Source organism: Delphinapterus leucas, chromosome 1 (genome assembly GCF_059928025.1).
Source record: "Delphinapterus leucas isolate spDelLeu-1000000601 "Yukka" chromosome 1, BTC_Dleu_Yukka2, whole genome shotgun sequence".
NCBI lineage: Eukaryota > Metazoa > Chordata > Mammalia > Artiodactyla > Monodontidae > Delphinapterus > Delphinapterus leucas.
Window position 1 is genome coordinate 142,436,936 of NC_143129.1, and position 25,656 is coordinate 142,462,591.

At 45.9% G+C, this 25,656-nt stretch overlaps 1 protein-coding gene across 1 annotated transcript in view; it reads left to right on the forward strand.

Moving 5' to 3' along the window:
- The first annotated feature begins 1,695 nt into the window (after nt 1-1,695).
- Nucleotides 1,696-25,656, forward strand: part of LOC111175866 (DAB adaptor protein 1) — a 47,951-nt gene continuing 23,990 nt past the window's right edge. Inside the window, exons 1-5 of the mRNA XM_089911174.1 lie at nt 1,696-1,755; nt 2,942-3,073; nt 3,698-3,817; nt 5,910-5,975; nt 13,474-13,527. Of these exons, the coding sequence (XP_089767300.1) occupies nt 1,696-1,755; nt 2,942-3,073; nt 3,698-3,817; nt 5,910-5,975; nt 13,474-13,527 (432 nt within the window). The remainder of the gene's footprint in view (nt 1,756-2,941; nt 3,074-3,697; nt 3,818-5,909; nt 5,976-13,473; nt 13,528-25,656) is intronic.

The following is a 25,656-nucleotide window of genomic DNA, read 5'->3' on the forward strand; positions in this document are numbered from 1 at the left end:
CTCTGGCTCCAACTGTCTTTGATTTGTGCTGATAAAACTTGTTTGAAGACATGGAGCAATTTTGAGGCTCAGGGAACAAGTATTTACAAGGTCCTCTGTGTTGCCAAGATGAATGTGATAATGTGGGATTAGCAGGATTCTAATATATTTGTATTTCCAAGGATCTGTATGACACGTGCATGATTAAGGTTGGAGATAGTGGAGACGTATCCCCTTACTGGCTCTTCGTTTCCAAATGAATGAGCCTCTTCCAGAACCATCCTTTTTAACATGTCCTAAAATTAACTATGGGAAAAGGTAATGTTACAAATATTTTTCAGCACTTCACGCACACACACAGCCACACTTCGCGAGGCAACATTCGATATCATCAGGCGTTAAAAATGTTTTGATCTTAAAACACTTAATGAGCGTTCCCAGGTAAATTGGAACATCTCCATCTGTTGTCTTGCCTAGTAGGAGATATTTTACCATTGCACAATCATCTCCAAATCTAATTCCACCAGGAAGACTTGTAATTGTGGTTTAATTTTAGAGCAATATTCCACTTGGCAATCAATAAGTACTGTCGTCAAACTTTGATTCAATAGAAGATGGGGATAACATTCACCGTATTATGCAGAGAAAGAGATACTTGCAGGAAAGGGAGAGGAGGAGGATGCCCTTGTCTCCCACTTTCCCTCCTGTATACCATTCGAGCTCACAAAAGCCTCTAAATCAATACCCCCATGTTGTGTGAATATAAATCTCATCGATTTTACATCATTAACACCATGAAAAAGCTACTGCTCTCTGAGGAGTTTTTCTCTGCTAGCTAAATATGCTCTCTTAATAAAAAGGAACAAATGGATCTTGATCATTTTGCTAACAAATACTTCCTTCTTCACCAACTTTGTGTGAAAATCCACTAGAATTATACAGTTGTCTTATGGCCACTTGAGGGGCTAGGGTGACCGGGCAGTGATACCACCCTCCAAGCATGATGTCCAGTAGACACTGGGCAACCTGGACAGGCTTGAAGCCACCTGGAGAGTCCCAAGAGTAGTAAGGAGATGAGTGAATGGCCAGACTCTGGAAGGGAAAGGTGCAGCAGCAAATTCTACTGCAGAAATGATTCCTAAGGTCAGAAGCCTGGAAAGATGGCAACAGGCTGGGGAATGGACATTTTGGAAGGTCAGGGCCAATAATTCAGAACCAAGGCAATGGCCCTCATGAGAGGCAGGTGCCCACTGTCTTGAGAGGCTGGCTGTGTGATGTGAGATCCAAATGGCTAAAGGATCCGGGGAGATGGAAAGAGACCTGGGAGAAGATGTACTCCAGTGGTTCCCAACATTTTCGTAACCAGATTCTCCTTGTGTTACATTTCTCCTTCCCTCTACAAACTTAGTAATGTGGGAAACTTTGTTCACCACAAAAAAAGCATTTATAATCATTCACTTTCCTATTTGCATTATTTGAATCCATCACTAATCGCCAAAGAGAATCTGCTCCAAGGTGAGCTAAGGAGCACAACAGTAGCCGGATACGGTTCTAAATAAACTTGGCGTTTTCATTTGCGCACACAACGAAAGGTGTCATCTTATGAGGGATAATTATACATTTCTGTTTAGCTTTCTGAAATGTTGAAAATTGCCTGGTACCTCTTTTTATCACTTTTAATGACCCCAGTAGATCCAGAACTTTGGGTTAGGAGCCATGGATCTGGTTCAGAGTTCTTCTTTAATAGAGGAATACACGGAGATCCAGAGAGGTACAGTGAGTGCCTTGTGTTCACATATAGTGGCTAGAATGCAAGCTTCTTAACACCCCGGATAATGAAAAGGTCCTTTGTAAGGACTTGAAGCACATCGTATAATGCACAGATACATACAGAGGGCTGTCTAATGAGGATTGCCTTAGGAACATTTAATGTAGAAAAATGGCCATAAAGATCACCATCACTTAACAGGATGGTGAGTATTATTTGTTGAAGTTTAGGTAATAAAGGCAGGAAGGTCAATATCAAAAGATTTTTGAATTACCGATCAGCAATCCCAATTTACTTTAGTTCAACAACTGTGGGTCGGGCACAGTGCAAGGTATTAGGATGGCAAAGGTGAAGAAGACAGGCTGGTGGGGAAGACTGGGATTTAGGCAAATGTATCAGAGAAGGAAGATCTACGAAAGCAGGAGCCAGGGTAGCTGTGTGTGAGGAATCCATCAGGAGTTTCAATATCGCTATAGACTAAAGCTCTAGGGAAACACAGAAGCGGGAGGAATCACATCTGCAGGGCAAGGGAAGGCAAGCCTTGATCAGGGGGTTTCACAGAGGTGGGGCTATTTCAAATAGGCTTTGCAAGAGGAATAGGATTCAGGCAGGTGGATAAAAGAACAGGCATTGCGGACATGAGGACCAACCCATGAAAAGCCTCAGAGGTGCGGTGAACTTGGGCAAAACAAAGAAGGGTGTTTGATCCTCAAGTCCCTCTATCGCCACCTCTTGGAAAATGGTTATAACCACGCACATCTATGGTTCTCTGAATGCGAAGGGCACCCCCTGTCATTGTGCAATGTACATCTTCCAGCAGGGCAAGCAGAGGCCCTGGATACGTAAATGTACTATCAATCCAGAACTTAAGACTGGGCTGCATCATGAAGAAAGATGTGGCAGGAGCCTGCACCACTGAGTGAGGCCGACCGGTCCTGGCGAGCAGAAAAAAGAGCCAGATGCTCTTTCAGCATCTGAACAATCCTGTTTATCTCTCTGGTCACAGCACCAAGACCATGGAAGGAAGCCTCCATTTCTCAAGGGCAGGCACAGCTCTTCTTCCTTCCATCTGGACCAAACAGCTTTTCCAGAGCCCTCTGGGCTTGTTCACATGTAGCAGAAACACATCTCTTATTGATCAACAGCTCGGAGGGAAAGTGCCCTGAAATAGGCTCTTCTTTTTGTTTTCCATAGGCCCTTCAGCAGCATCATGCTGTTCACGAAATTTCCTACATCGCCAAGGACATCACAGATCACCGGGCCTTCGGATACGTTTGTGGGAAGGAAGGGAATCACAGATTTGTGGCCATAAAAACAGCCCAGGCGGTGAGTATCCCAATCCGAAGAGGACGCCTTTCCTTGTACCTTTCCTGGGACAGCACAGCCACACTGTCGGTCTTCGGAGGCCCACTGTGCCATGTGACTCAGCGATGCTGACGCTCAGCTTCCCATCTAGAAAAGATGAACAGCCTCGGAGCAAAGAAGCATGCTCACGCCCATCCAGTTGTGTTGTTGTTGTTTTTCCTAATGGGTATTTCGTAATGACTAACTGTTTTCCTTTCTGATTAAGCTGGACGGAGGCACACTATACAAATAAGTTTCCTTGTGTTCATAGCCTCATTTACAAAGAAAATGAGAAGAAACAAATAGCTGTTTTGCATAAGGCCTACCCTAACTTTATTGAATTTGAAATTACTAATAAATAAAAGCAGTGCCTTTTATGCTTAACGATTGTTATGAATTTGCAAATATAATTAGTTGAAGAAATGAACTTTAGCTTAGACGCAATTTTGCTAAACCAATGTAACAAGGTAGAATTAATTAAAGATGGAATGCTTGCAGTTTAATAAAAAAAGGAAGGACTGCGGGTTGTAGCCAGCAAAAACAAAAACTGGTCTGCAGCTTAGTAACCATCCTTTTATTAACGTGCTTTACCACCTTTTACTCCAGGCTGAACCCGTTATTCTGGACTTGAGAGATCTCTTTCAACTTATTTATGAATTGAAGCAAAGAGAAGAATTGGAAAAAAAGGCACAAAAGGATAAGCAATGCGAACAAGCTGTGTATCAGGTATACCTGTGAATTTATCCTGAGACAACAGGGGCTTAAAATAAACAGATGTGAAAACTGACAGTCAAGGCTTCTCCTCCTGCTGCCAAGTAGAAATAAACAAAGATGAAAGGTTCCCGTGTAAATGACTGAAAGCAAAGCCACCAGACGTGAGCGCTTATTCACTGAGATTCTAGACGTGTTGGAGAAAGTGAAGTCTTGAAACCAGGGGAAGATTTCAGGGGAGGAGACCTAAGGAAACCCAACTGCGTTTGCTGTTAGCAGTGGGTGGGATCAGATTTGGAGATGATTGTGCAATGGTAAAATATCACCGGGGTTTTCATTTTTTTTCTGCCTGTTTTCTGCCTTAATGACCCGCCAGCCTCTCCTACCCAGAGCTGGTTTCTTCACTGTCCTGTAATTTCTGAATACCGTCTCACATCTCTCGCTTTATATCCTCTGCTTTGCATCCTCCCTTCCCTCACTCTGCGGTAGACAATTCTGGAAGAGGATGTTGAAGATCCTGTATACCAGGTAATTTCTGAAACTAGTCGGGGTCGAGGGTCAGGAATGGCCAGGCCTGTGGTGTAGACATTTTATCAGAGACCTGAAGGATCCGCTGGCTGCAGAGCCTGGAGAGGGACCAAGATTATTTCTGAGGGTGAGGGCTGCCACCCCCTCCAGGAGCGAATTTCCATAAAAACTAACAGAAGTTTGGCCGGCATCAATAGCATGGGATTTGGAAATAGACTTCTCCCTTCTTGCCCTGCCTCAGCCCTCTCCACAATCTGTAGAAGTTTGATCCCAGAGCTGAATGCTTGCAAGAGTCTCCTGAATATTCTGAGTTCATTAGAGAGACTATGAATAATGAGGTGGTTTCGGTGAGTTAAGAACCAGAGATGGGGACTGACATTTTGGCGACATTTGAACACAAACCCGAAGGACGGTTTGTGAGCTTGAGAAAGGCTGTGAGGAGAAGTCCCTCGGGCCCCGGATTGGCTAGGCTGCCCCCTGACTCCCTGGCTCATGGCACAGGGGCTGTTGTGAGTGGGGGAAGGGAGATCCCAGAGACATGCCTGCCCGTAGCTTTCTCTGTGCTCTCTTCAAGGTTGCAGCCTAAGTGTGGGTAGAGATGGCCTGTCTTGGGTTCAAGGATATGCTCTGCTTAAACAGATGCAGAAGAGGAGGCCTCTCCCACTCTGTGCTTATTCCCAAGGAGAGAACAAAGCCAAACATTTGACTTGTCGGACATAAAAGACAATCTGAAACTTACATTTCTAACTGGGACACACATGGGTTATGTATGTGTGTGTCACACATGCATTCTATATAAATGCAGAGTTTCACCCAGAGAGCTGCTACTGCTATGACAAAAAGAAAATAATATGGATAAAAAAGTAATAGAGTCCGAATAACTTGAAGGAGAAGAAGTATCTGACATAGATGGCAAACAAAAGTCAGAGGTGCACTGGACGGCAGGCCTTGCTTTAGAATGCCAGAGGCGTGGATTTGTCTATAATATGAGCTCAGCCCCTGGTTCGTGGGCTGGGAGAGTGACAAGCATTGCCCCTTTTGAAATGGCCCAGTCCTTTAGAGTCTGAAACATGTACGTGGAAAAGTTGATTTCGGTATTTAAAACTGAGAATGTAAAGTAAAGTGATATTTATGAGATGAGGGAGTTTGGGGCTTCTGAGCAAAGTCAGAATTGGCATATGACCCTGGGCCTTAGGGAGCAAAGGGGAGAGACCACTGTAACCCAGGGTTTGCAAAGTTGGGATCCCAGGAGATATCATTCCCACTCAGCAGTGCCAGCACACGCAGACACTGCCGAGATAAATGCACTGAATGAAGAGGTTATATCCCCAGAGAGGTCTGCAGAGGGCTTATGCAGACATGGCTAAAGGGCTGACCATTGGACACAGTTTTCCTTAGAAGAGGCAGGAATGTGTCAGGCCATTGGGAATGTCAGTAATTCAGTTGTCTCTTTAAGGTGTTTTCTCCTGTGCCTGTGTCTTTAATGCTCACTGCGATTTATATCCTGAATTCCAAATGCTTTTTTTTTCCCCTCTTTCATTTTCCCCTCTGACTTTTCCTCTCTGGCCGTTCCTCATAGTACATTGTGTTTGAGGCTGGACACGAGCCAATCCGTGATCCCGAAATGGAAGAAAACATTTATCAGGTATAAAACCGCTTTCCTCTCCTACCTTTGCACCACCACCAGTAAGTGCACAGAAGGGGCTGAACAGCCACGGGCTGTCTGCTCACTCACACAGTCCACGTTGCTCTTCTCGTCATTCTGGGCTTGTTAAAATACCTTCACATGAATTGGTTCCCACTTCCCTGCCATTTACCAGTAGTTTTCATGCCTGATTGTAGACATGGTTAATGGCCAACTGGGTACAGTGTTTTAATTTTTAATGGAGCTTAACTATTTTCAGTTGACTCAGAAATCAAACATTCCATTTTACTAAAGCAATCCTTGGGAGGGTCGTTGTCCGGAATATAACAGGGTCCTTCATTTCTCAAAAGAATGTGCTGCTGAATTTCTTGTAAAAAGTCAACTGCACTACTGAAAATGAAGACCAAATTCAAAAATGCTATTTGGAGACAACACTGGGAATATTAACTGAATAAAAGAAAGTCTAGCTAAAGTTTTACCCCTTCTGAAGCGAAGGTAAAGTCATATTCTTAAATGTCTGCTTATGTGAAGAACCCTGAACACACGTTTTTTTTAATTTTATTGGAGTATAATTGATTCACAAATGTTGTATTAATTTCTACTGTACAGCAAGATGATTCAATTATACATATATATACTTTCTTTTTCATATTCTTTTCCTTGATGGTTTATCACAGGATATTGAATATAGCTCCCTGTGCTGTACAGTAGGGCCTTGTTTATCCATTCTCTGTATAATAGTTTGCATCTGCTAACCCCAAACTCCCCATCCTTCCCTCCCCCAACTCCCTTCCTTTGGCAACCACAAGTCTGCTGAACACACTTTTGACCTCGTTAATTCTCCTAAATATACTATAAAATAGGTATTTTAATCCCACTTTCTCAGGGGAAAACTGAGGCTCAGAGATGTTGAGTAGCTTCCTCAGGGCTGTACAGCTGTTTAGAGCCGGGATCAAACCCAAGCAGGTGTGTGAAGGCGGGACTCACGCTGCTTCTTCCCCTCTGCTTTTCCATCAAAGAGTCTGAGTAATTACAGCACAGCGCACACCAAACAAATATGACAACCTCCAGTTTTTCACTAATTAGAATTTTAGTCCTAATTTGAAATAAAAACATTACAGAAGCAGGAAAATTGTTAATGTATTTAAATAAGTGATTTTAATTTCCTTAATTTACTTAGTTGTGTGGTCTGTTATTCTGCCTTGGGCGTGCATTACTTATGTAACAAAAGTAAAACAGATTTTCCATTTCCATCAAATGCACAGAATTCTAAATGACCAAAATATAACGTTAGCTCCACCAACAACTCGGTTTAACCAGCCCTATGGAGTAATAATCTATTTCTATCCACTGGATCCGTCTGGGTTGGATTCAAGTGTGAGGTTGCGCTTTGAGTCTTTGTTTAAAATCATTGCTTACGAAGTTTCTGTCTTTAAACAGAAAAGTTGCATATCTGTCCTCAATGTCAGATTTTAAGGTACAACCTTGCAGTGTCTCAGTATTGTTACTGAACCAAACTTGGATCCGCTCACCGACGCAGTAAAGACAATCTACTGACACCAGGTTGTGGTGAAGGAAAGTGCCGAGTTTATTGTGGGACACCAAGCAAGGAGTCCAGGGCAGCTGGCGCTCAAAACACCTGAACTTCCCAATGGGTTTCAGGAAAGCATTTTTAAAGGCCAGGTGAGGGAGGGGAGTGGCGGGGATGTGATCAGCTCGTGCACAATTCTCTGATTGATTAATCATGTGGTAACAAGGTGGTGTCACAGTATCAATCCTTAGGCATCAGTGGGTCTCGGGGCTACATGTTCATGGTCATCAAGTAGTTAATTTCTTCAATTTGGTGGAGGTTTTAGCATCTGCAAAACAGCTCAGGAGATGTATATCAGATCCTATTATCTAGGTACTTTCAGAGGATATGGGGGAGGAGTCTGTCCAGGGAAGACCCCTCAGGGTCCTGCTCAGTTACAGTATGAGGCCAGAGGAAACCACTAACCAGTCATCCTATGAAGAGGGATCACCTTTGAAAATAAGATTAGGCTTTTTCAGTATAAGAGGTTCCTGATTTCAGAGTTAGCTACAGTTGACAGGGCTCCCATTGTGCCCTGCGGGGGATTCTGCGGGGGCAGCCTAGTGTACTGGGAAGAACCAGTTTCAGCAAGCAGGGAACTGGGGTATAGTTCTGGCTCTGTCACCAACTACATTTGGCTGAGGGGTAATGGGCAAGACACTTGCCCTCTCTGAGACTCAGTTTCCCCAGTGATAAAATAGGGGAATAAGTTCTCCCTAAATCACATGTTGGCACGAGAATGAAACAAGATCACGTGGAGACTGTAAAGAAGAGGCTTCATCCTGGTCACACACTGAATCCACAGCAATTAAGTCACCTCGTCAATTCCTTTCTTTCTCTGGGCCTCAGTTTACTCATCTGTAAAATGAGCAAATAAGACTGAAGAGTCTCTCGGGCATGGCCCTTTTCTGTTCTTTGCAACTAGTGCTTCATCATAGGACTGTTAGAGGAGATGCTGGCTTGCTTTACAGAGCAACAAGACTCTTGGAAATGGGGTGTGTGGGGGGGGGTGGGTGGTAACAGTTATAGAGCCAGGTCCCTGTGAATGGGCGCTTACATGCAGTATCTTATTATGTCTCACAGCAGCCCCAAGTCCCTTATATCATTATCTCCACTTTACAGATGAGGAAAGTGAGCCTCGCAAAGATAAGGTATCTTGCCCAGGGTCACAGAGCTAGCAAGAGGTAGAAGCCCCGACTCGTAGCCAGGTCTCTCTGACCTCTGTACACAAAATAAATCCAAGGCTCTTTTCAGCTTAGAATGTCTTTGATGCTGAGTTTTACAAGTAGATTCTGTGTAGGTTTCAAGTCACTATCTAAAAATCACACTTGTTTTAACAGTTCTGATGCCCAGGATCTTCCCATCTGTCCATCATTAATACGAAGGTACCAGTCCGCTGGGCCTCAGTTTGCTTAACAAGAGATAAGCTCTTGGGCCTAAAGATAAGGCTGGGCTCTTAGGGAGCTGCTATTGGGAGCCTCAGGGTTTTGTTAGGGCCTACAAGTGTTCCATATCTATGCCTCCTGAGTAGATTGCAATGTTTCTTATACTTCAGCTTGATCCGGGTGGTCTCAGGTTTGATTTTATTTATCCTCTGTTTTCGGGAATGAGGGCCTACGTTTTTAACTGTTTTGTGGCCTCAGGTGAGGTACCTCACTTTTGTATCTCAATTTCCTGGGCTACAAAATAGGGGTACTTCCGCCTGCCGATGCAGGGGGACACGGGTTCGTGCCCCGGTCCGGGAGGATCCCACATGCCGCGGAGCGGCTGGGCCCGTGAGCCGTGGCCGCTGAGCCTGCGCGTCCGGAGCCTGTGCTCCGCAACGGGAGAGGCCACAGCAGTGAGAGGCCCGCGTACCGCAAAAAACAAAAACAACAAAAACAAAATAGGGGTACTGTATTCTCTGCTCCTAGAAGTGGTGTGAAGATGTAAAGCAGCCAGGACAGCACTTGGTGCGTAGTAGGTCCTGTGTACGTGTCAGTTCCTTTTACTTCCTAATGCCGTCAGTATCAGTGCTGCTCGAGACGTCTTACGATGAGGTATTAAGTGAAGTAGGACATGACTTGCTCGCCTCATCTTGTCAGAGAGCCCCGTGGAAAGCTGCAGCCTCCCTTGACTTTGCTACTTGTGACTCCAACACAAGGGAGGGAAAGACCCTTGAGTAAATGTCACCTCTCTTTGAGGCTCAGTAGTGTCATTCTCCAAACCGGATTAATAAGAAGAATTGTGTTTCTATTTGCATGCCCCAGAAAAACGTATCAGTTGTCTTTTGAAAACAACACAGAGCCTCACGGTACAGAGCGTTTTTACCCATCACTTAATTTTGACCCTTCCAGTAACTCCGTGAGATGAGAACAGTTGCGATGACTATCATTTTAAATGTAAGAAATTCAAGTCCTTCATACTTAAGTGACGGGCCCAAGGCCAGAGCCTCTGATTCTAAACCCAGTGTTCTTTCATACGTTAACAAGCTTCCAGCATAAGCGAAATCACAGCTCACCAAGGGCACGTTCTCCAAGTTTGTTCATTCAAAAATCATTTTTAATCACCCAAGATGTCACATATTGTTATTTTAAAATGATCTGTCTCTAATCCTATGTCACCCAGCTCTTAAACTGTCTGTCCATCCTGTTAATATGTTGCTGCACTAAAAGTGTCTTCTGTATGGATGGTCCTTAATGTATAGCTTTTAGACTAATTTCATTCGTTCATTCAAAAAGTAATTATGTATGGAGCACCTAGCCTGTGCCAGGTACATGAGGATGTGATAGCAACCACAGCCAGGTCCCCACCTTCAAGGCGTTTGTAGGTAACTCCTTGGGTACTCATGACAACCAGATGAGGAAACTGAGGTTCAGAGAGCAAAGTGACCTCTCCAGGGTCGCACAGCCTGTGGCAGAGCCAGGATTAGGAGCCAGACCTCCTGCCTCCTTTTGGTCCAGAACTATTACCACTCTGCACACCATCATGTTACTGAAATGGCCTACAGACGGGATGGACCAGCCGGGGGAGATGAGAATCAGGACCCAGGCACTTTCTGGCCTTCATCCTTTTAGCGCTTCTTCTAGCGTTCTGTCCTCAGCACACATGTGGTAAATGTTTGATGCTTAGAAGTTTTTTGTTTAAACTCCATTTACAGATGGGGAGACAAGGATAATAATATAACCGCCCTGCCCTCAGCAAGCTTATAGATCAGTCGGAATTCAGAGTGACCAGGAAGCTGCAATGTGGTTTGACAGCTCCTTTATAAGACAAAGCACATTTTACACCCTCCTTCAATAGCCTGATGACTTTCCCATCTCCCCCCAGCAAGTCAAGGAGCGCCGATAAATCAGGGGCCGTATTCATCTTGTTCGCCACCATTGTCCTGGGTAAAGCACAGTGCGTGACACTTAATAGGTTCTTGGTAACTTATTTCTTAATGAAGGGATGCACCAGAGGTTACAAGAGTACAGAGGAAGGCTCAAATCAGTCCTAGAGAGTCAGACAAGTCTCCCAAGAAGATGTCCCGGCAGAAATAAATCTTAAAGGAAAAACAGGCAGATTGGTATCTCACCCATGGGACAACCAAGCAGAAAAGCTTTTTTCAATTATGCACAGTTTGGGTTTCGCCATCCCACTGCTTCTCCTCCATTTGCAGGCATAATTGAGAGTCAGCTGTGGTTCAACTTGCTAAGTGCCCATAGTGAGCAGTGAATTACAGGGAATAGAAAAACACTGTTTGTTTTGCTCAGGCAGGGGTGAGCTAGTAAAAAATAAAAGTGAGGGCTGGTAATTTATTGGCCCTCGTTAACAAGGACTCTGTAGGCATTCTTAGAGTATTCCTTTTAGACAGAGCTCACTTATCAGGAGCAAAGAGATTACATTTTTCATGGACTACCAGCGAAGTAAGGTTTGCAGAAGTGGCTCTGAAAGTACATCTTTTGCGCAGCCATGCTCACTCAGAGTCATGTTTTTCACAAGAATGTGCACGAGCTTCTGGGAGTGTAGGATGTGATGTCAGAGGCAAAGAGGCACCTGAAACTGCTGTGGGAATGGTGGGGACAGGGGTGGGCAAAGGCAGACCGCCCAGGCTTAAGCTCCTGGCTCTCCGTTCACGGACTGAGGGACCCCCTCCAGGGCCCCTTTTCCTCTTCTGCAGCATGGGGACAGTTGTCATCCTCACCTGATAAGACTGAGAATGAGAATGTATGTAAACACAAATGTCTAGCGTGATGCCTGGCACACAGAAAGTGCCCTAGCAGTGTTAGCTCATACTGTTCGTGATAAATGTCGTGTTCCATAGCCAGAATGAGCTACATTTGAATCTGATCACGTACAAGCTTTGAAGCTTTGGGCAAATTTCCCGAACAACTCTGAGCCTCACTCTGTACTACGTAAAGTGGAGATTAGAATAACAACTTCTTAGGGTTATTGTAAGGATTTTAAGGTAAATGAGAGTGAAAATGACAAAGGGACTCGGGGAATAAGCTCAAATTCTTACTTGTCTTAAGAAGAATGGTGTAGTTAGCTGGTCCCAGCCTCAAAGATACTTTGTCTTTTTCTTCACTATTCTCTACAATTCTCAATGGTACACTTACCCAGCAGACACCTACCGAATGCCTACTGGCTGTTAGCACTGTGCTTGCTTTTAAGGGGCTCTCTGTCTGATGGAAAGAAAGACAGGTTATCAGACATTTAGAAAACCACTGCTGGCTCTTACCTCCCATGGAGGTTTGCGTTAAGCTTTGCTAGTTGCTGAGGATGAACTAGTGATTGCTTTCCAACTGGAATGTTTCAGAGCAAGGCCCCTGATTGACTGATTTGAAAAGTATCTCACGCATCCACAGTTATTCATATGTATTTAGATACATATTTACATAATGTATCAATGGTAAAGGAAATTATCATTCTAACACTTTACAGTATGATGGTACCTAATAGTTTTTGATTATTTACCCTCTTTTCTCTTGGATCCTCTCAGTAACCTGAGCGAGTAGCAGAGTCGGTAGCTCCAGTTTATAATAGTGAAGCTCAGAGGAGCTAAGTGACCTGCTTGGGGCTTGATAGTTACCACGTGGCCCAATAAGACCAGATGGATGAGGAAGAGAAGAGAGGGAGGGAAGAAGTTACAGATAAGTGTTAAAAACCATCAGAGGGCTTCCCTGGTAGCGGGAGTAGAGTCCGCCTGCCAATGCAGAGGATACGGGTTCGTGCCCCGGTCCAGGAAGATCCCACATGCCGCGGAGCGGCTGGGCCTGTGAGCCGTGGCCGCTGAGCCTGCGCGTCCGGAGCCTGTGCTCCGCAACGGGAGAGGCCACAACAGTGAGGCGCCTGCGTACCGCAAAAAAAAAAAAAAAAAAAAAAAATCAGTGATTTTCTGGATTCTCGCTCACGCTTTTCCTGCCATTGATGGGCCCTTTTCTTGAGCAGAAACCTTTGATGATTATCAGATGGTTTGTACATGATCCCAACAGAAGCTGTACTTTGTCCTAGGACCTTGATATTTACTGTATTTTAAATACCCTGCATCTCAAATCAGCATGGACTAGTTCAAGCTCCACTGCAAACTGTTTTTAATCACTTTAGGCAACTCCTAGCGCCTCCCTGGGCCTCATTTTTGTCTTCGGTGAGATGAGGATTATTTCTTCCACCCCGTGATCTCTGAGGTCTCTGCGTTTTGCCTCCTATTCTGTGGTTCTGTGAGGAGCCCCATGGCAGACCCTTGTGGAATGATTCACATCCCCCCTCTCCTCCTCCAGTTTTCCTGAGAGAAGGAGCCTCACCCACAGCTTTCATGATCCCAGCAGCCCCTTCTTCTGGAAGTTGGGCCCCTCAGGGGCTGTGCTCACACATACTTAGCCATTGGAGGGGAAGCCTGGTTGCTTGGTTCTTGGAAAGCGTAGCACCAGAGTGTTTTGACTGTGTCCCATTTGGTTTTTTCCATAGGTTCCCACCAGCCAAAAGAAGGAAGGTGTTTATGATGTGCCAAAAAGTCAACCTGTAAGTGTAAGTATATCTCCTCCCTTCTGCTGGGTTCCCATGACCGGCTTTATGTTGACGCTATGTCTGCAGTCTGAGGAAGGGAGCCGCCCTTCTGGATACGTGTCCCAACCTGTATGGCTTTGCTGGGGAGCTCCTCAGTGGGTCAGGGGGAAGGGGGCATGAGGCGGAAATGATGGGGTCAAGGAAGGGGTGCCAGTCTGCATGAAGGTCTGGCCCCATGAGTGGAAATGAGTTGAATCATGCAAACTACTGTGTCCAAGGGATTCAGAGTCTCAGGTGTTTTATGGAAAAAATCTCCAGCCAAAGACTTCATTATACCTGGTCAAGCAGGGGGCAGTTCTTGGTTCTAGGAAGAGAGTTGTCCACCCAGTTTGAAAGTGGTCGAGAAGCTTCAGAGGGTCAGAGGGAGGGCTGGCCAAAGCCTTTGGAGTGTATAATGGTCCAGCCAGTGGGCAGCACACTGTAGCAGGTATCGTGGGCTCGCAGAGAACCCAGAGAGCCCACTATATACCTGGACCCCATCTGCTAGTGGGACTCCTGGAAATCTGAGACACAAAGGAAAATCCTCAGCTCTGTGCCACTGCTGGGCTCAGAACCATATTTAAGGCCTTCAGCTGGCACTCAGAAGGCACCCTCCACATAATCCAGGCAGCCCTGGGGAGCCAGTGCAGACTCTTGAGCGGGGGGACATGTGACTTTGCCACAGCTTATGTAAGAAGAACTGGGGCGTTTAGTCACTGTTGCTCTCATTCAGCAGTGGGTGGAAAGAGCATGGGCTTTGAAGTCATGCTGACCCTCAAGAATCCCAGCTCTGGTCCTAACAGAGCTCTTATGAGGCTAAGTGACCTTATCTGGACCATTGTTATCAGTTGTGGACCCCATACTGTGAGAGACATAAAGATAATCCCACATGTTTCAAGATGAGATTAATAATAACGTTTGAAACCCCATCCCATGAGGGACAGCTAAAGGGCCTGGAGATGTTTGGCCTGGAGAAAGGAAACCATAAATATGGAGATGGGCATCCACAGGGCCATTAAATGGAAGGGGGATTATACTGCTCTGTATCAGCCAACTCTTGGAACCAAGACCAGTAGGTGGCACTACGAGAAAGCCAGCTCGAACTCCGAGTGAGGGTGACCTGCTGACAGTCAGAGCTGCTCCAGGGTGGAATTCTGGCACCTAAGGGAGTGAGCTCCCTGTCACTGGAGCTATACTAGCAGAGCCTTGGAGACCACCTGTCAGAAAGATTATGGGGCGGAGGCAGGGAGCAGGGATTCAAACATTGAATGGCTGGAGGGGCAAGACGAGGCTTTGCTGCGCCTTCCTGATTTGAGCTTCTGGATCCCCCAGTTGGGAGTCTTTCTGGTCCCTTCTTACCCTCCCCTGCCCCTGCTCCCCTTTTTCCTAGTGAACTTTCTTTCGGATCCATGTCCGTTTCTCTACCCCACTCTGCCAATACCTTGAAACCACCATATCCCACCTAAATACTGCTTCCAAAACCCCAACGCACATTAGTTTTACTGAAAAGACATGTCTGAATACCAGCCCCTTAAAAAACCCCGAGCCTAGAAACAGAGTAGGAGGCATGCAGCGTGGTGCCGCTCAGGGAAAGAGCAGTTCTTCTCCCCGAGCCCTTTGCGTTTAATCAAGCCTCCGTGTCACGGAGACACCGGTCTGCGCTTCGAGTTTCAGTTAGGTCCAGCCCCTATCACACAGCTCCCTGCAATTCAGTGTGTACCTAAATTGCCTCACTTGCCCCTAACAGGCTTAGATACACGAGGAAACATGCTCCATTTGCCACCTTGGTTTTGCGAAGTTATTAACCGTCTGGCCACACCACCTCCATGCTTAATAGCTCCGGAAAAAAAAAAAACAAACTTCAGACTCCTCAGCCTGACGTACCCGGCACTCGGGTCCCAGCCTCTCTGTATCTCTGACCTGCCCCCTCCTGGTCCAGCTCGACGGAACTCTACAGTTTCCTGGGGGAGTCACGCCTTCCCCCAACATCCTAGCTTAGTGTCAAGCATCGTGTTTTGGGGAGACTTTCTCATTCTTCCAGGAATACCTCTGACCACACAGTGTTGGAATTCTTCTTCTTCCTCATTCCTTCCAGGAGCTTCCTGAGGTCCTTGTGTTACCAGGAGCAAGCCCGGGTCTGGTTCACAGCTGCTCTAGGAATAGTATATATTTATTGTATATAATCATATACAATAAATATATGAATGACTCTACCCCGTAGAAGGAATTTATGATAACCCCTGCTACTTTTTTTAATGGGAATTCCCTGTTATTCTGATTCCAAAATAGTCATTAACGATACATACCGAGGTTTTGCTTGGAAAATATCGGAGCGGCCAGAATGGCCCGCAGTGGCTCCCAACCCACTCTTCCATAAAGTCCTAGAAGCATCTGATGGTGACGATGGCTTTTCCATGAACTACCTGAGTATTAATAAAAGCCTGTGAGAGGCAGGAAGTGAAAAGCACAATTTCAAGTTAGAGGCAGATGGACGCAGCTGGAATCTTAGTTCCTGGTCCTACTGCCTGTGGGACATCTGATACGTCTCCTTGCCCCTCTGAGTCTCAGTGTTCTCACCTTCCAAAAGGGGTTTTGGAACCTAACTTGCAAGATGATTTGAGGAGATAATAGTCGATGTATTGGAAAGTTTGTCCCACTTGCCTAAACCTCCCAGAGGTGCTTTACATACCCCACGTCCCCCGCTGCTCTGACATCTCCCTGTGTTCCAGGTTCCCCCCGGAAGCCCTGCCCCTCTGCTGAGCGTACCTTCCCTAGGATACCTCTGTGCCCCGAAAATCCCTGCCATGTTGTCACTATTTGCTCCCTCACCACCTGCTCCTTACCCAGAAAGACAAACCAAAGACAACAAAAGTAGGCCATGTTAGGCAGCTTCCAGGGAGTTTGGGGCTCCCACAAGTTTCCCACAAGAAGGGAGACTGCCCAGTGGCCTATTGGTCTAGGGACCACCTGGTTTCTTCTTCCTTGGGACGGGTCTGCGTGGAGTCCTAATAAGGGACTCAGCTTGGGGCTGTGGTTGGGGAAAGCCACCAACCAGCCCCAAAAGAAATGGCCACCGGGTCTTCAGAGTCAGACCTGGGTATGGCTCTCATCCTGGCCACCTACTAAGGGTCCTTGAGTAGATTTTTGCATCTCTAAGCCTTAATGTCCTCATCTGTAAAAAGAAAGTAACGCCTACCTTGTAGCTTTGTTTAGAAGATTAAAGGAAACATTTATGTGGGGATATGGAGTAGATTAAATGCAAACATTTCCATTTGTTGCTCTAACAAGCAGGGTACCAGCCAACAGTTCTCACGGAGCTGGGGATCGCCAAGTATTCTAGGTGATGACACACCTCCTCTGGGAAGCCTTTCTTACCCCAGAGTAATCAGCCCCTCTGGGATACCTCTGTCCTTCTCTTTGCAATGATCATAAAGGATTTTTTTCTCTTAATGAATCCATGTGAGCCATTGGACTTCGGGGTTAATGATAGCCCTGTGTAGTTTTTGCCTAAAGACTAAATGAGCTTAAGTATGTGAATCAGCCCAGTGCTTGGTGCACAGTAAGGATTCAATAGCTGTGAGCTATTATTCTATTGGTTTTCCTTACTTTTCTGTGAGCTCCTTGAGGACAGGAATCACTTTTAATCATCACTATCCCTGAGGTAACTCTTCTTGGGATTTCTGATCTCTCTGAGATTTTGCTGGTAGACTCTTTCCCCAGAAAGAAACATGTGTGCACATGTAAATTTTTGTAGTCCTTGAAGCCGACGGGATCCCTTGATCTCAGCTCTAGAACCTCTGTCTGGACCTCTGTCTAGTGGCTCGTCATCACTGTTCCATGGTCAGAGATATCCTCAGTAAGGTGGCAAATTTGATGTATTGCGGATTTCAGAGTTTTAGGGCAGCAGAAGTTAGAATTCACTGTGTTTGTTATATCGTTCTTACCCACCTCAGTGCATCAGCTTATGGGAGCAAAGTTTTGTTTCGATTAGCTGGGCCCCAGGTCTAGGCAGAAAGCCAATTCCATGTCTTCACTCCCTCACATTTACTTATCCCTGTGGTAGTTTTACATCCCCCTTGTCCCATGACCATAAGATGCTCAGATGTACTGGCCCTTTTCTTGTTCTGTTTTCTCAAATAACACGTTAGGATGCTTTTGTTTGCTTATTTTACTTTGCACCTGTAATAGCCCCTTCTTCCGGCAGATTTGTCCTTAAGGTCATGCTTTGCTCCCCTCCACCATTTCCTGGGAACTCTAAGCCCAGATAAGGATTAATCCCACTCACTCCTAGAAATATACATTTCATCCCTTCCTGGTCCAGGCAGTCAAAAGCTTTGCATGGGGGCTAATCTTTCCTGTATCTTAAATATGTGAGTCTACTTCTATGTCAGGGTCTCTGAAATCCAGTGGCATAAATGCTTGCTGACAGGAGATGTTGGATGGCTAGAGTTAGGAAGGTTTCAGGAAAGAGGGTACAACTTGGGCAAAGCCTTGAAGGATGAGCAGGATTTGAACAGGCAGATGAGGCATGGAAGCACTTCTGGGCAGATCACTGGGGTCCTGGCTCCTGAGTCCATACTGCCTTTTCTTAGCAGTACTCAGACCTGGTTAATTTCTCATCCATTTCCCTCTCAAAGACGTTGGGGGAAGACAGGTAGTCTCCCTTTCTGCCAGCTGACTGACCATGCCGTCATGTTCTTTAGACAAATACCCTGGCCTCTTTGGGAATGTCAAAAATGCACATTCCTAAGTGGGGAAGAAAGTGTCTGCATTCATTATTTAGTGCTTTTTGCACTCTGTTAGCCTTTGGACATGATCTAGTTCCACAGCGGGGCATTCACAGGCTGCTGAAGGGCCCGTTTCAGACCCTTTTATGCCCCACGGCACTGAACTTGGTTGAGACTTACCGTGAAGGTCACACTGTTTCAACGACACAGGCCTAAATCTTAGTATGACTTATGCCATTTTTGCATGAGAAATACTCTGCGCTTTTCTTCTCCCCTCCGCTTACGCCCTCATGTAATATTCTTTCAGCTGTAAAAGATCTTTTATCCTTCACCTTTTAAATTGCCCAGTTTAAAAGCCTTTTATGTAGTTGTATTAGGCATGAAAGACTTTCTAATTATTGGTAATAATGAGCCAGTGAATTCTAGCTGAACTTTTTCTGGCCTTCAAAAGAGAGATTCTGAAAAGTTTGGCATCGTGGTAAATAGGAAGGACACAGATTGTCAAATGGATATGTTGACCTCGACATTAATTTCTTTTTGGTGAAACACGGATTCAGAAATTGAAAGGAATGATCAGACCTCCCTGAGGTTCTTTCCTCCCTTTGTCAATCACTTCGACTTCCTGAGACTTTTTTTCGCTGGGCTGCAAAGCGGAATGGATGACCATCCACTACCAACATCTCAGGCCTTTCGGGAGACTCATGCGGCAATGTGAAAGCATTTTCTGTGACAGTGAGGGGTCGCTTTTATGAGACGCTGTGGAAGTAAAGATTGAGGGATGGGATGTATTAGTTGCCTCTGTTTATTTTATGTGCTGTCCTATGATTAAGAGAAAGGCTCAAGTTTAATGACAAGGGAGGGCAAAACTGGGCTCAAGATGAGAAAGAAATTTCAGGCCATCTGAGCTGATTTTCAGAAGAAGGGACAGCCTCTCAGAGTAGCGAGCTCTATGCCCCTAGAAGTATTTAAGCAGCAGATAAATGGTTCTATAAGGGAATCCTTGTATTGTAAAGGTGACTACAGTGGTGGACCTCAGAATCATTCACCTCCTCTGGCACTCGATTTGCCCCTATGTACTTAACTCATCGTCTTGCTGCCAGTAGCTCAGCTGCCAAGCCGTGTATCCCACAGGCCCCATTCGTATCTTCATTATTATCACCTGGCTTTAAAGGAGCACACCCTGAAGTGCCCAGCAATAAGTTATGGGCTGGCCCTGTGAAGTTAGTGCCCTGGACGGGAAGAAGTTTACCAAGTATTATAATCAAGTCATATCACTGAGCAAGCATTGGGCACAGAGTAGGTGCTTAAAAAATTGTTCCTCCTTAGTGTCCTTCTAGAGAGCTTGAAATCAGGGCTCTAGATCTGAAAGGAGCCAGGCTGGGAGAAACTGGTAAACATCCGGATGATTGGATATGAAGTCCAGGCCTCCATTCAGTTTCTTCCTTTGTTTTATGATGCCGGGACAGTAGCCATATGTACCGTATCTAAAGCTAACGTAGCTGTGGGAAAAAGCAGGCAGACCCCACAGAGCATCTGCTCTGTGCCACAGACAGCCCAAGCTCTGGTCTCGGCTTATCTCCTTCAGTAATCACAACCCTGCGAGGAGGTAGCTGTCATTTACACATAAGGAGTCTGAGGCTTCGAGAGGTCACGTAACTTACCCACGATCACAGAGTCAGAATTTGAACCCTACATTGTTTTGACTCAGGCACCCACACAATTTCCACTAAAATATACTGCCTTTAGAATTAAAGAAAATGCAAAGTCCTCCATCTCCTGGTCAGAATCACCTTACCCTCACCTGCTCAGAATTAGTACTCAGGCTTCAGTTCCCATCTCCCATTACTCATTGGTTTCGAGCACTTAGAGCTCCGGAGGCCCAACACTCCCTGCCTGGCTGTGAACACCTCTCTCGACCTCTGGACTGAATTCTGTGAGGGCGTGGCCATGTCTAAGCCATTTCTGAACCCTCACTCTGCCTGGCACACTTTCTTCATCCCGATGTTGAAAAGATATTTTTGAATGTTAAGGAGCACATCTCAATGAAAGCCACCCACCTCCGAAGCTCAGAAAGCTGTCCGTTTTGCCACCCCTTCCCCCAACCCTCCAAACTCCTTGGTGTTTTTCTACAAGACCCCTGTCCCCCTACGATCGGCATCTGCTTGGTTTTCCTTGCCCTAGATTTATTTCTATTTCTCTGCTGCAAATGTAGGAAGAGGCAATCCATTCACGTGAAGAATTTCAAGAATTCTCTGGACAGCTCTTCCCTACACCCCCGTCCCCCATCGTTCATGGCAAATAAAATTTCATTCACAATTTAGCGGTTAGTTTTTCCTTTAGTTTGAAATCTGGATCCAGATGTTGCGTAATTGGCTTAAATCTAGTCTGAACATTTGTCAATTTCACTTCCTCATTAAGCGCCACCTTGTAGGGAGATTATAATGATCACAACACAGTTAACATAGGTGTCGCAAGGGAGGATATCATCCCGAGGTGAGGGAAAGGAATCTGAATCTGTGTATTCCCACAAATGAAAGAGAAGCTTGCCTCTTCTGATGTTTCTTGGGTGGACTTTCTTTTAGCTGTACTTAAAAATTTTCCTGGGATAGAATCCTAAATTTCTAGAATCTTAGAGTTAATAGGAACATTAAGAGATGCTATCTAGTTTAGCCTTCCCACCAAAGCAAGAATCCCCCAAGGTTTGTGATAAGTGCAGATGAACATCTCTGACTCTTGGGTTTCAATTCACATACCTGCAGTGACAGACCTTCATTACTTTTGTAATCCCAGCCATCTGATTGCTACAAAGCCCTTTTTTATTTATTTATGTTTTGGAGTTCCTTACAACTTCTATTCACTTATTTATTCATTCACTCATCCATTTAGCAAATACTTACTAAGAGCCTCCTACCTGCCAGACAGTGTGCTATTCCCTAGAGATATAAAGATGAACAAGACCAGCTGCTTAAGAATCTTAATGGTCTCAAGAAGAAGATAGACATGTAAAAACAATTACAATCAATATAATCAAGGTTGTGAAAGGCTGTGTCCAAGATGCTATGGGAGCAGAGTGGATGGGGCAGTAAACTTTGCCTGAGTGAGTTTAGTGAGGTCTTCACCCAAGGGATAGAGTTTAGGTGTAATCTTAAAAGATGATGGGAGTTTGGCACTGGAGAACGGGTGGAACAGTATTCTGGAAGAGGGAACCGAATGTTTAAAAGCACTGAAATGTGGAAAAGCCTCACTTATCCCAGGGACTGGTGAGCAGTCTGGGATGGCAGGACCACAGGATGCCTTCATGGGAAAGGAGACAAGGATACCAAGGGAAGCCGGCCCCAGGGAGCAAAGGGCCTGAAATGTGGTGCTGAGAAGCTGGGACTTGTTGGGAGACCACTGTCGCTTTCAGGTGGTGGAGTGACACTGTTGGAGTTGTATTTTTCAACATCACTCTGGTGGCCTGTGGCAGGTGGCTTGGCAGGTTGGGAGGAGACCGTGATGTAGCTAGTGGAGTTACCGATGTGCCTCTGTCAGGAAAACAGAACCCACACCAGGCAATTTAATAAAGGGAAAGAACATGCGGAACTAGTTACCAAGGTGTTAGAAAAGCTGAAAAGCCAAATGGGAAACAGTGGGCCAACCCAGATGAGTCACAGTTGGAAGTTACTACTAGAGTGATCCCTAGCACTAAAAGGACAAAGGAAGGCAATGGTGTTGGCAGAGCCCAGGAGCTGGGGCTGCCATCAGGCACTGAGACCACAGAGGGAGCTGCCTGGTGGGAGCCGAGACCATAGTGAAAGGGGCTGTCTGGTGGAAACCATGGAGAGACTCAGCCATTGCAACAATACTGCCCAAAGAGAGCAGGGAAGAAATTCACTGTTTCTCCCTCCCTCCCACCATCCAATTTCTGACCCCTGCCTCCTGTTGGTCAACTCTAAGTGGAGATGGATTGGCAAGGGAGCCTGGGCAATGTAGTTTACAGGGATCAGCCACTGTCATTCAGCACAGAGCAGGGAACGGCAAGAATGGCTCTGAGGGCAAAGCATTGTGGGGTAGGCAACTGAGGACCACTGTGGGTGGGTCTGGACTGAGGGTGAGACCCTGCAGACAAGAGAAAGGGGGTAGGTAGGGGAGGCGTGTACATTTGAGTGGATGACAAGGGTAAATCATGGATGTGGAGGGTTAGACAAACACAAGCCACGTCCAAGGTGGCAAACCGGGCGGTCAGGTAACCAGGTGATCTGAACCAAACTCCCTGTCTCCTCTCCCATAGCTCTGTCATTTACAAACATGCTGTTTTATCACTCTGACTTCTAAGAGTGTTTGTACATCAGCCCTTCCATTCGCTGTCTTCAGGTTCTTGCCAAAGACAGTAGTAATCCCTCTCACCTTCTTCTCTGTTCTCAGTCCCTGGCTCACGTTGGGGCCGGGTCACATTATCGCCTTGAATGATATCTGGCTTTCTCTCCCAGGGTGGCAAATCAGGGCTCTCATGAATGGAATCAGACAGAGTTGTAGACAGCTCACTGTTAGTCATTCCCGAAACTTGTTTCGCATAGATGCAGATGTGGAGGGGTAAGCGTCAGCAGTCGTCTGGTGCTCTGCGTGCTCAGTTGTGTGTTGGCAAAAATCACATCTGGATAAAACAATGATCATTCCACTCCCCTGCTAAAATACCTGCCACTGGTTTCCTGGAGGGATGGTCTTCAAGCTTTTGATAAAACCCAGAAATCGTTATTCGAATGAAGTGTGCCCGGTGGCCGTCTAGACAAACAGATGAAAGAGGAGATGTGGTTGGAACCCCAAGGCCCATCCGCCTGGAAGCCCCCTCCCCTCCTCTCTCTGAAGGACAGAAGGTTCTAGAAGGGAAGAGATGCAGAGAGGGTAGTGTGAGAACCACTGTCAAAGGAACCCACAGTTAGTTCCGTGGGTGGGAGAAGTTGCGCGGCAGACGGGAGCTCCTTCACGTGGCTTCCCAACAAGGCTTTGTTATTCGATGATCAAATTCTGAATGCAGATCGGGAGTCTGGTCTTTGGGAGGCAGTAACAGCAGAAAGAGCACAAAATGTGAAGTGATTCGGAGCTCTACACTTCTTTTTTTTTTTTTTTGTGGCGAAGGAATGCGCAGTGTTCATTGCACGGAGCCCAGCAAGGAATCCAGGCAGCTACTGCTTAAGAGACCTGAACTCCCTGATGGCTTTCGGGGAAAGGTTTTAAAAGACAGGCTGAGGCAGGGAGGTCGTGGGGTGTGTGATCAGCTGGCGGACGTTCTTCTGATTGGTTGGTGGTGAGGTAATAGGGAGTCAACATCATCAACCTTTTGGTTTCAACTGGTCTGGGGTCTAAGGGCTGTGGGTGGCATACGGTTAACTTCTTCCACCTGGTGGGGGGGGTCTCAGTATCTGTGAAACACAGAGCTTTACACTTCTTAACTGTGTGACTCCAGGCAAGGTGCTTTATCTTTTGGATTCTTCTTAGTGACCAGTTAACAGTGTGAGGAGAGCTATTTCGCTGGGTTCCTGTGAGGATTAAATACGCTAACAGATGTGATCGCGGTCACGTTTGCCCAGAGTAGGTGCTCAGCACTTCGTAGGCAACATGGGATGGCACTTAAAAGTGTGAGCCTTGAAGACTGACTACTTAGGCTTGAAAAGTTTCTCCCTCCATTACCAGCTACGTAACCTTGGGTGGGTTATTTAAACTTCTCTGAGTCTCCGTGTGTTCGCTTATAACATGAGGATAATGACTGTTGTACCTACCTCATGGAGTTCTTTTGAGGACTTGAATAAGGTAACGCATGGAAAACATTTAGAACAGCCCCTGACATATATAAGTACCCAATAAGTGTTAGCCATAGTCATTATTATGAGCTATTCTATGAACGAAGGACTGTACCAAGTATTTCAAGAAATATGACAATGAGTGAGACCTGGCTCAACCTCTACGGTGCTTTCAGTGTCCCTAGGGGCAGTAAGGAGCCGGAGTACCTTCAGTTCTCCCTGCCCGAGCAGTAATGCCAACAAGATCAAGTTTAACAGGGGAGGGGGCTGAACCTGCAGGGGAGTGCCAGGGCTGTGGGGTGAAGATAACAAACAACTGTGACTACCAAATGTTGAGCACCGCCAAGCAAGGGCCTGTGGAAGGCACTTAACGCCCTGCGTCAAGACATTTCCAAATAACCCTAAGATGTAGGTCTCTTCTCTACTATAAAGGCTGTTGAAGATAAGAGAAGTGAAATCAGCACAGCCAGAAGAGGCATCACTAAGAATCTAATCCAGCTCTCTCTGACCCTGAAGCTAGGGTGACCTAGTTTATCATCCAGACTGGGTCACTTTTGAAATGGAATGGGGGGCGGGTGCTATTAATAATTCCATGAGGACTGTGGGCAGGAATGGGAGTGATCTGAGGCAGACCAGGGTGTGGGTCCGTGCTACCCAAGCACAGTGAACGCTCTTCCCACTGGGTCCAGCTGCCTCTAAGACCGGAACGTCGTGAGAGTTCAAACAGAAGAGAGGCGCTCTCTATCCATTTTGTTCCTGAAACTCTTTGCCAATCACGCTACCTGTGCTAGAGCAAAGACAGTACTGTCCCCAAGATACAGGTGCCCCAGTGCACACCTGCTCCTTCAGTGGGCATAAACCAAATTCCTTGGAGCTCTGTGACATGCTAAGAAAACGGGATTCAGGGCTGTCTGTTAACTGCTGCTGCTATGAGTCTATCCTTATTCCTCTAATACAGATCATTAACATTTACAGAACTTTAACTACAGCAACTCTAACGAGCAGAGCTGTGATATACGGTTTCCCCATAAACATCCATCGAGGCTGACACGCATTCTCTGCTGGTGCAGTAATTCAGCATTTCTGGACAAGTCATCGTGTTGAGGCTCTTTCTTTCTCCCTTAACTGCTGTTATTAGTGGTCGCAGAAGAATAATGAACTCCAGTTGTAAAAAAGGAGAAAGTGATATATTAACGATCATGGAGAATAAAAATACATAGATCAGTGACAGTCCCAACCTAAAGCGTAAAAACCTCGTTACAAGAAACAAGTGTTTGCAGAGCACTTACTGGGGGCCAGGGAGTGTGTGCATTGCTTGGCAAGCTGTGTCTAGTTCAGTGATTCCCAAAAACCATATTGCCTAACAGTCATTGGTGACACTTTTAAAAACACGACTTCCTCGGCCCCCACCCCTGTAGATCTGCTTTGGTAAGGCTTGCATATATTTATATATAATGGGAGATTTACAAAGTTCCCCCACTGGATTCCAACACTCCACTACGTTTATCTAGTTTAGTTAACATGACAACTATTATTTTCTCCATCTTGTGAATGAGAAGATTGAGGTTGGGTTGCTAAGGGGAGACGGAAGTAAAGTCTGA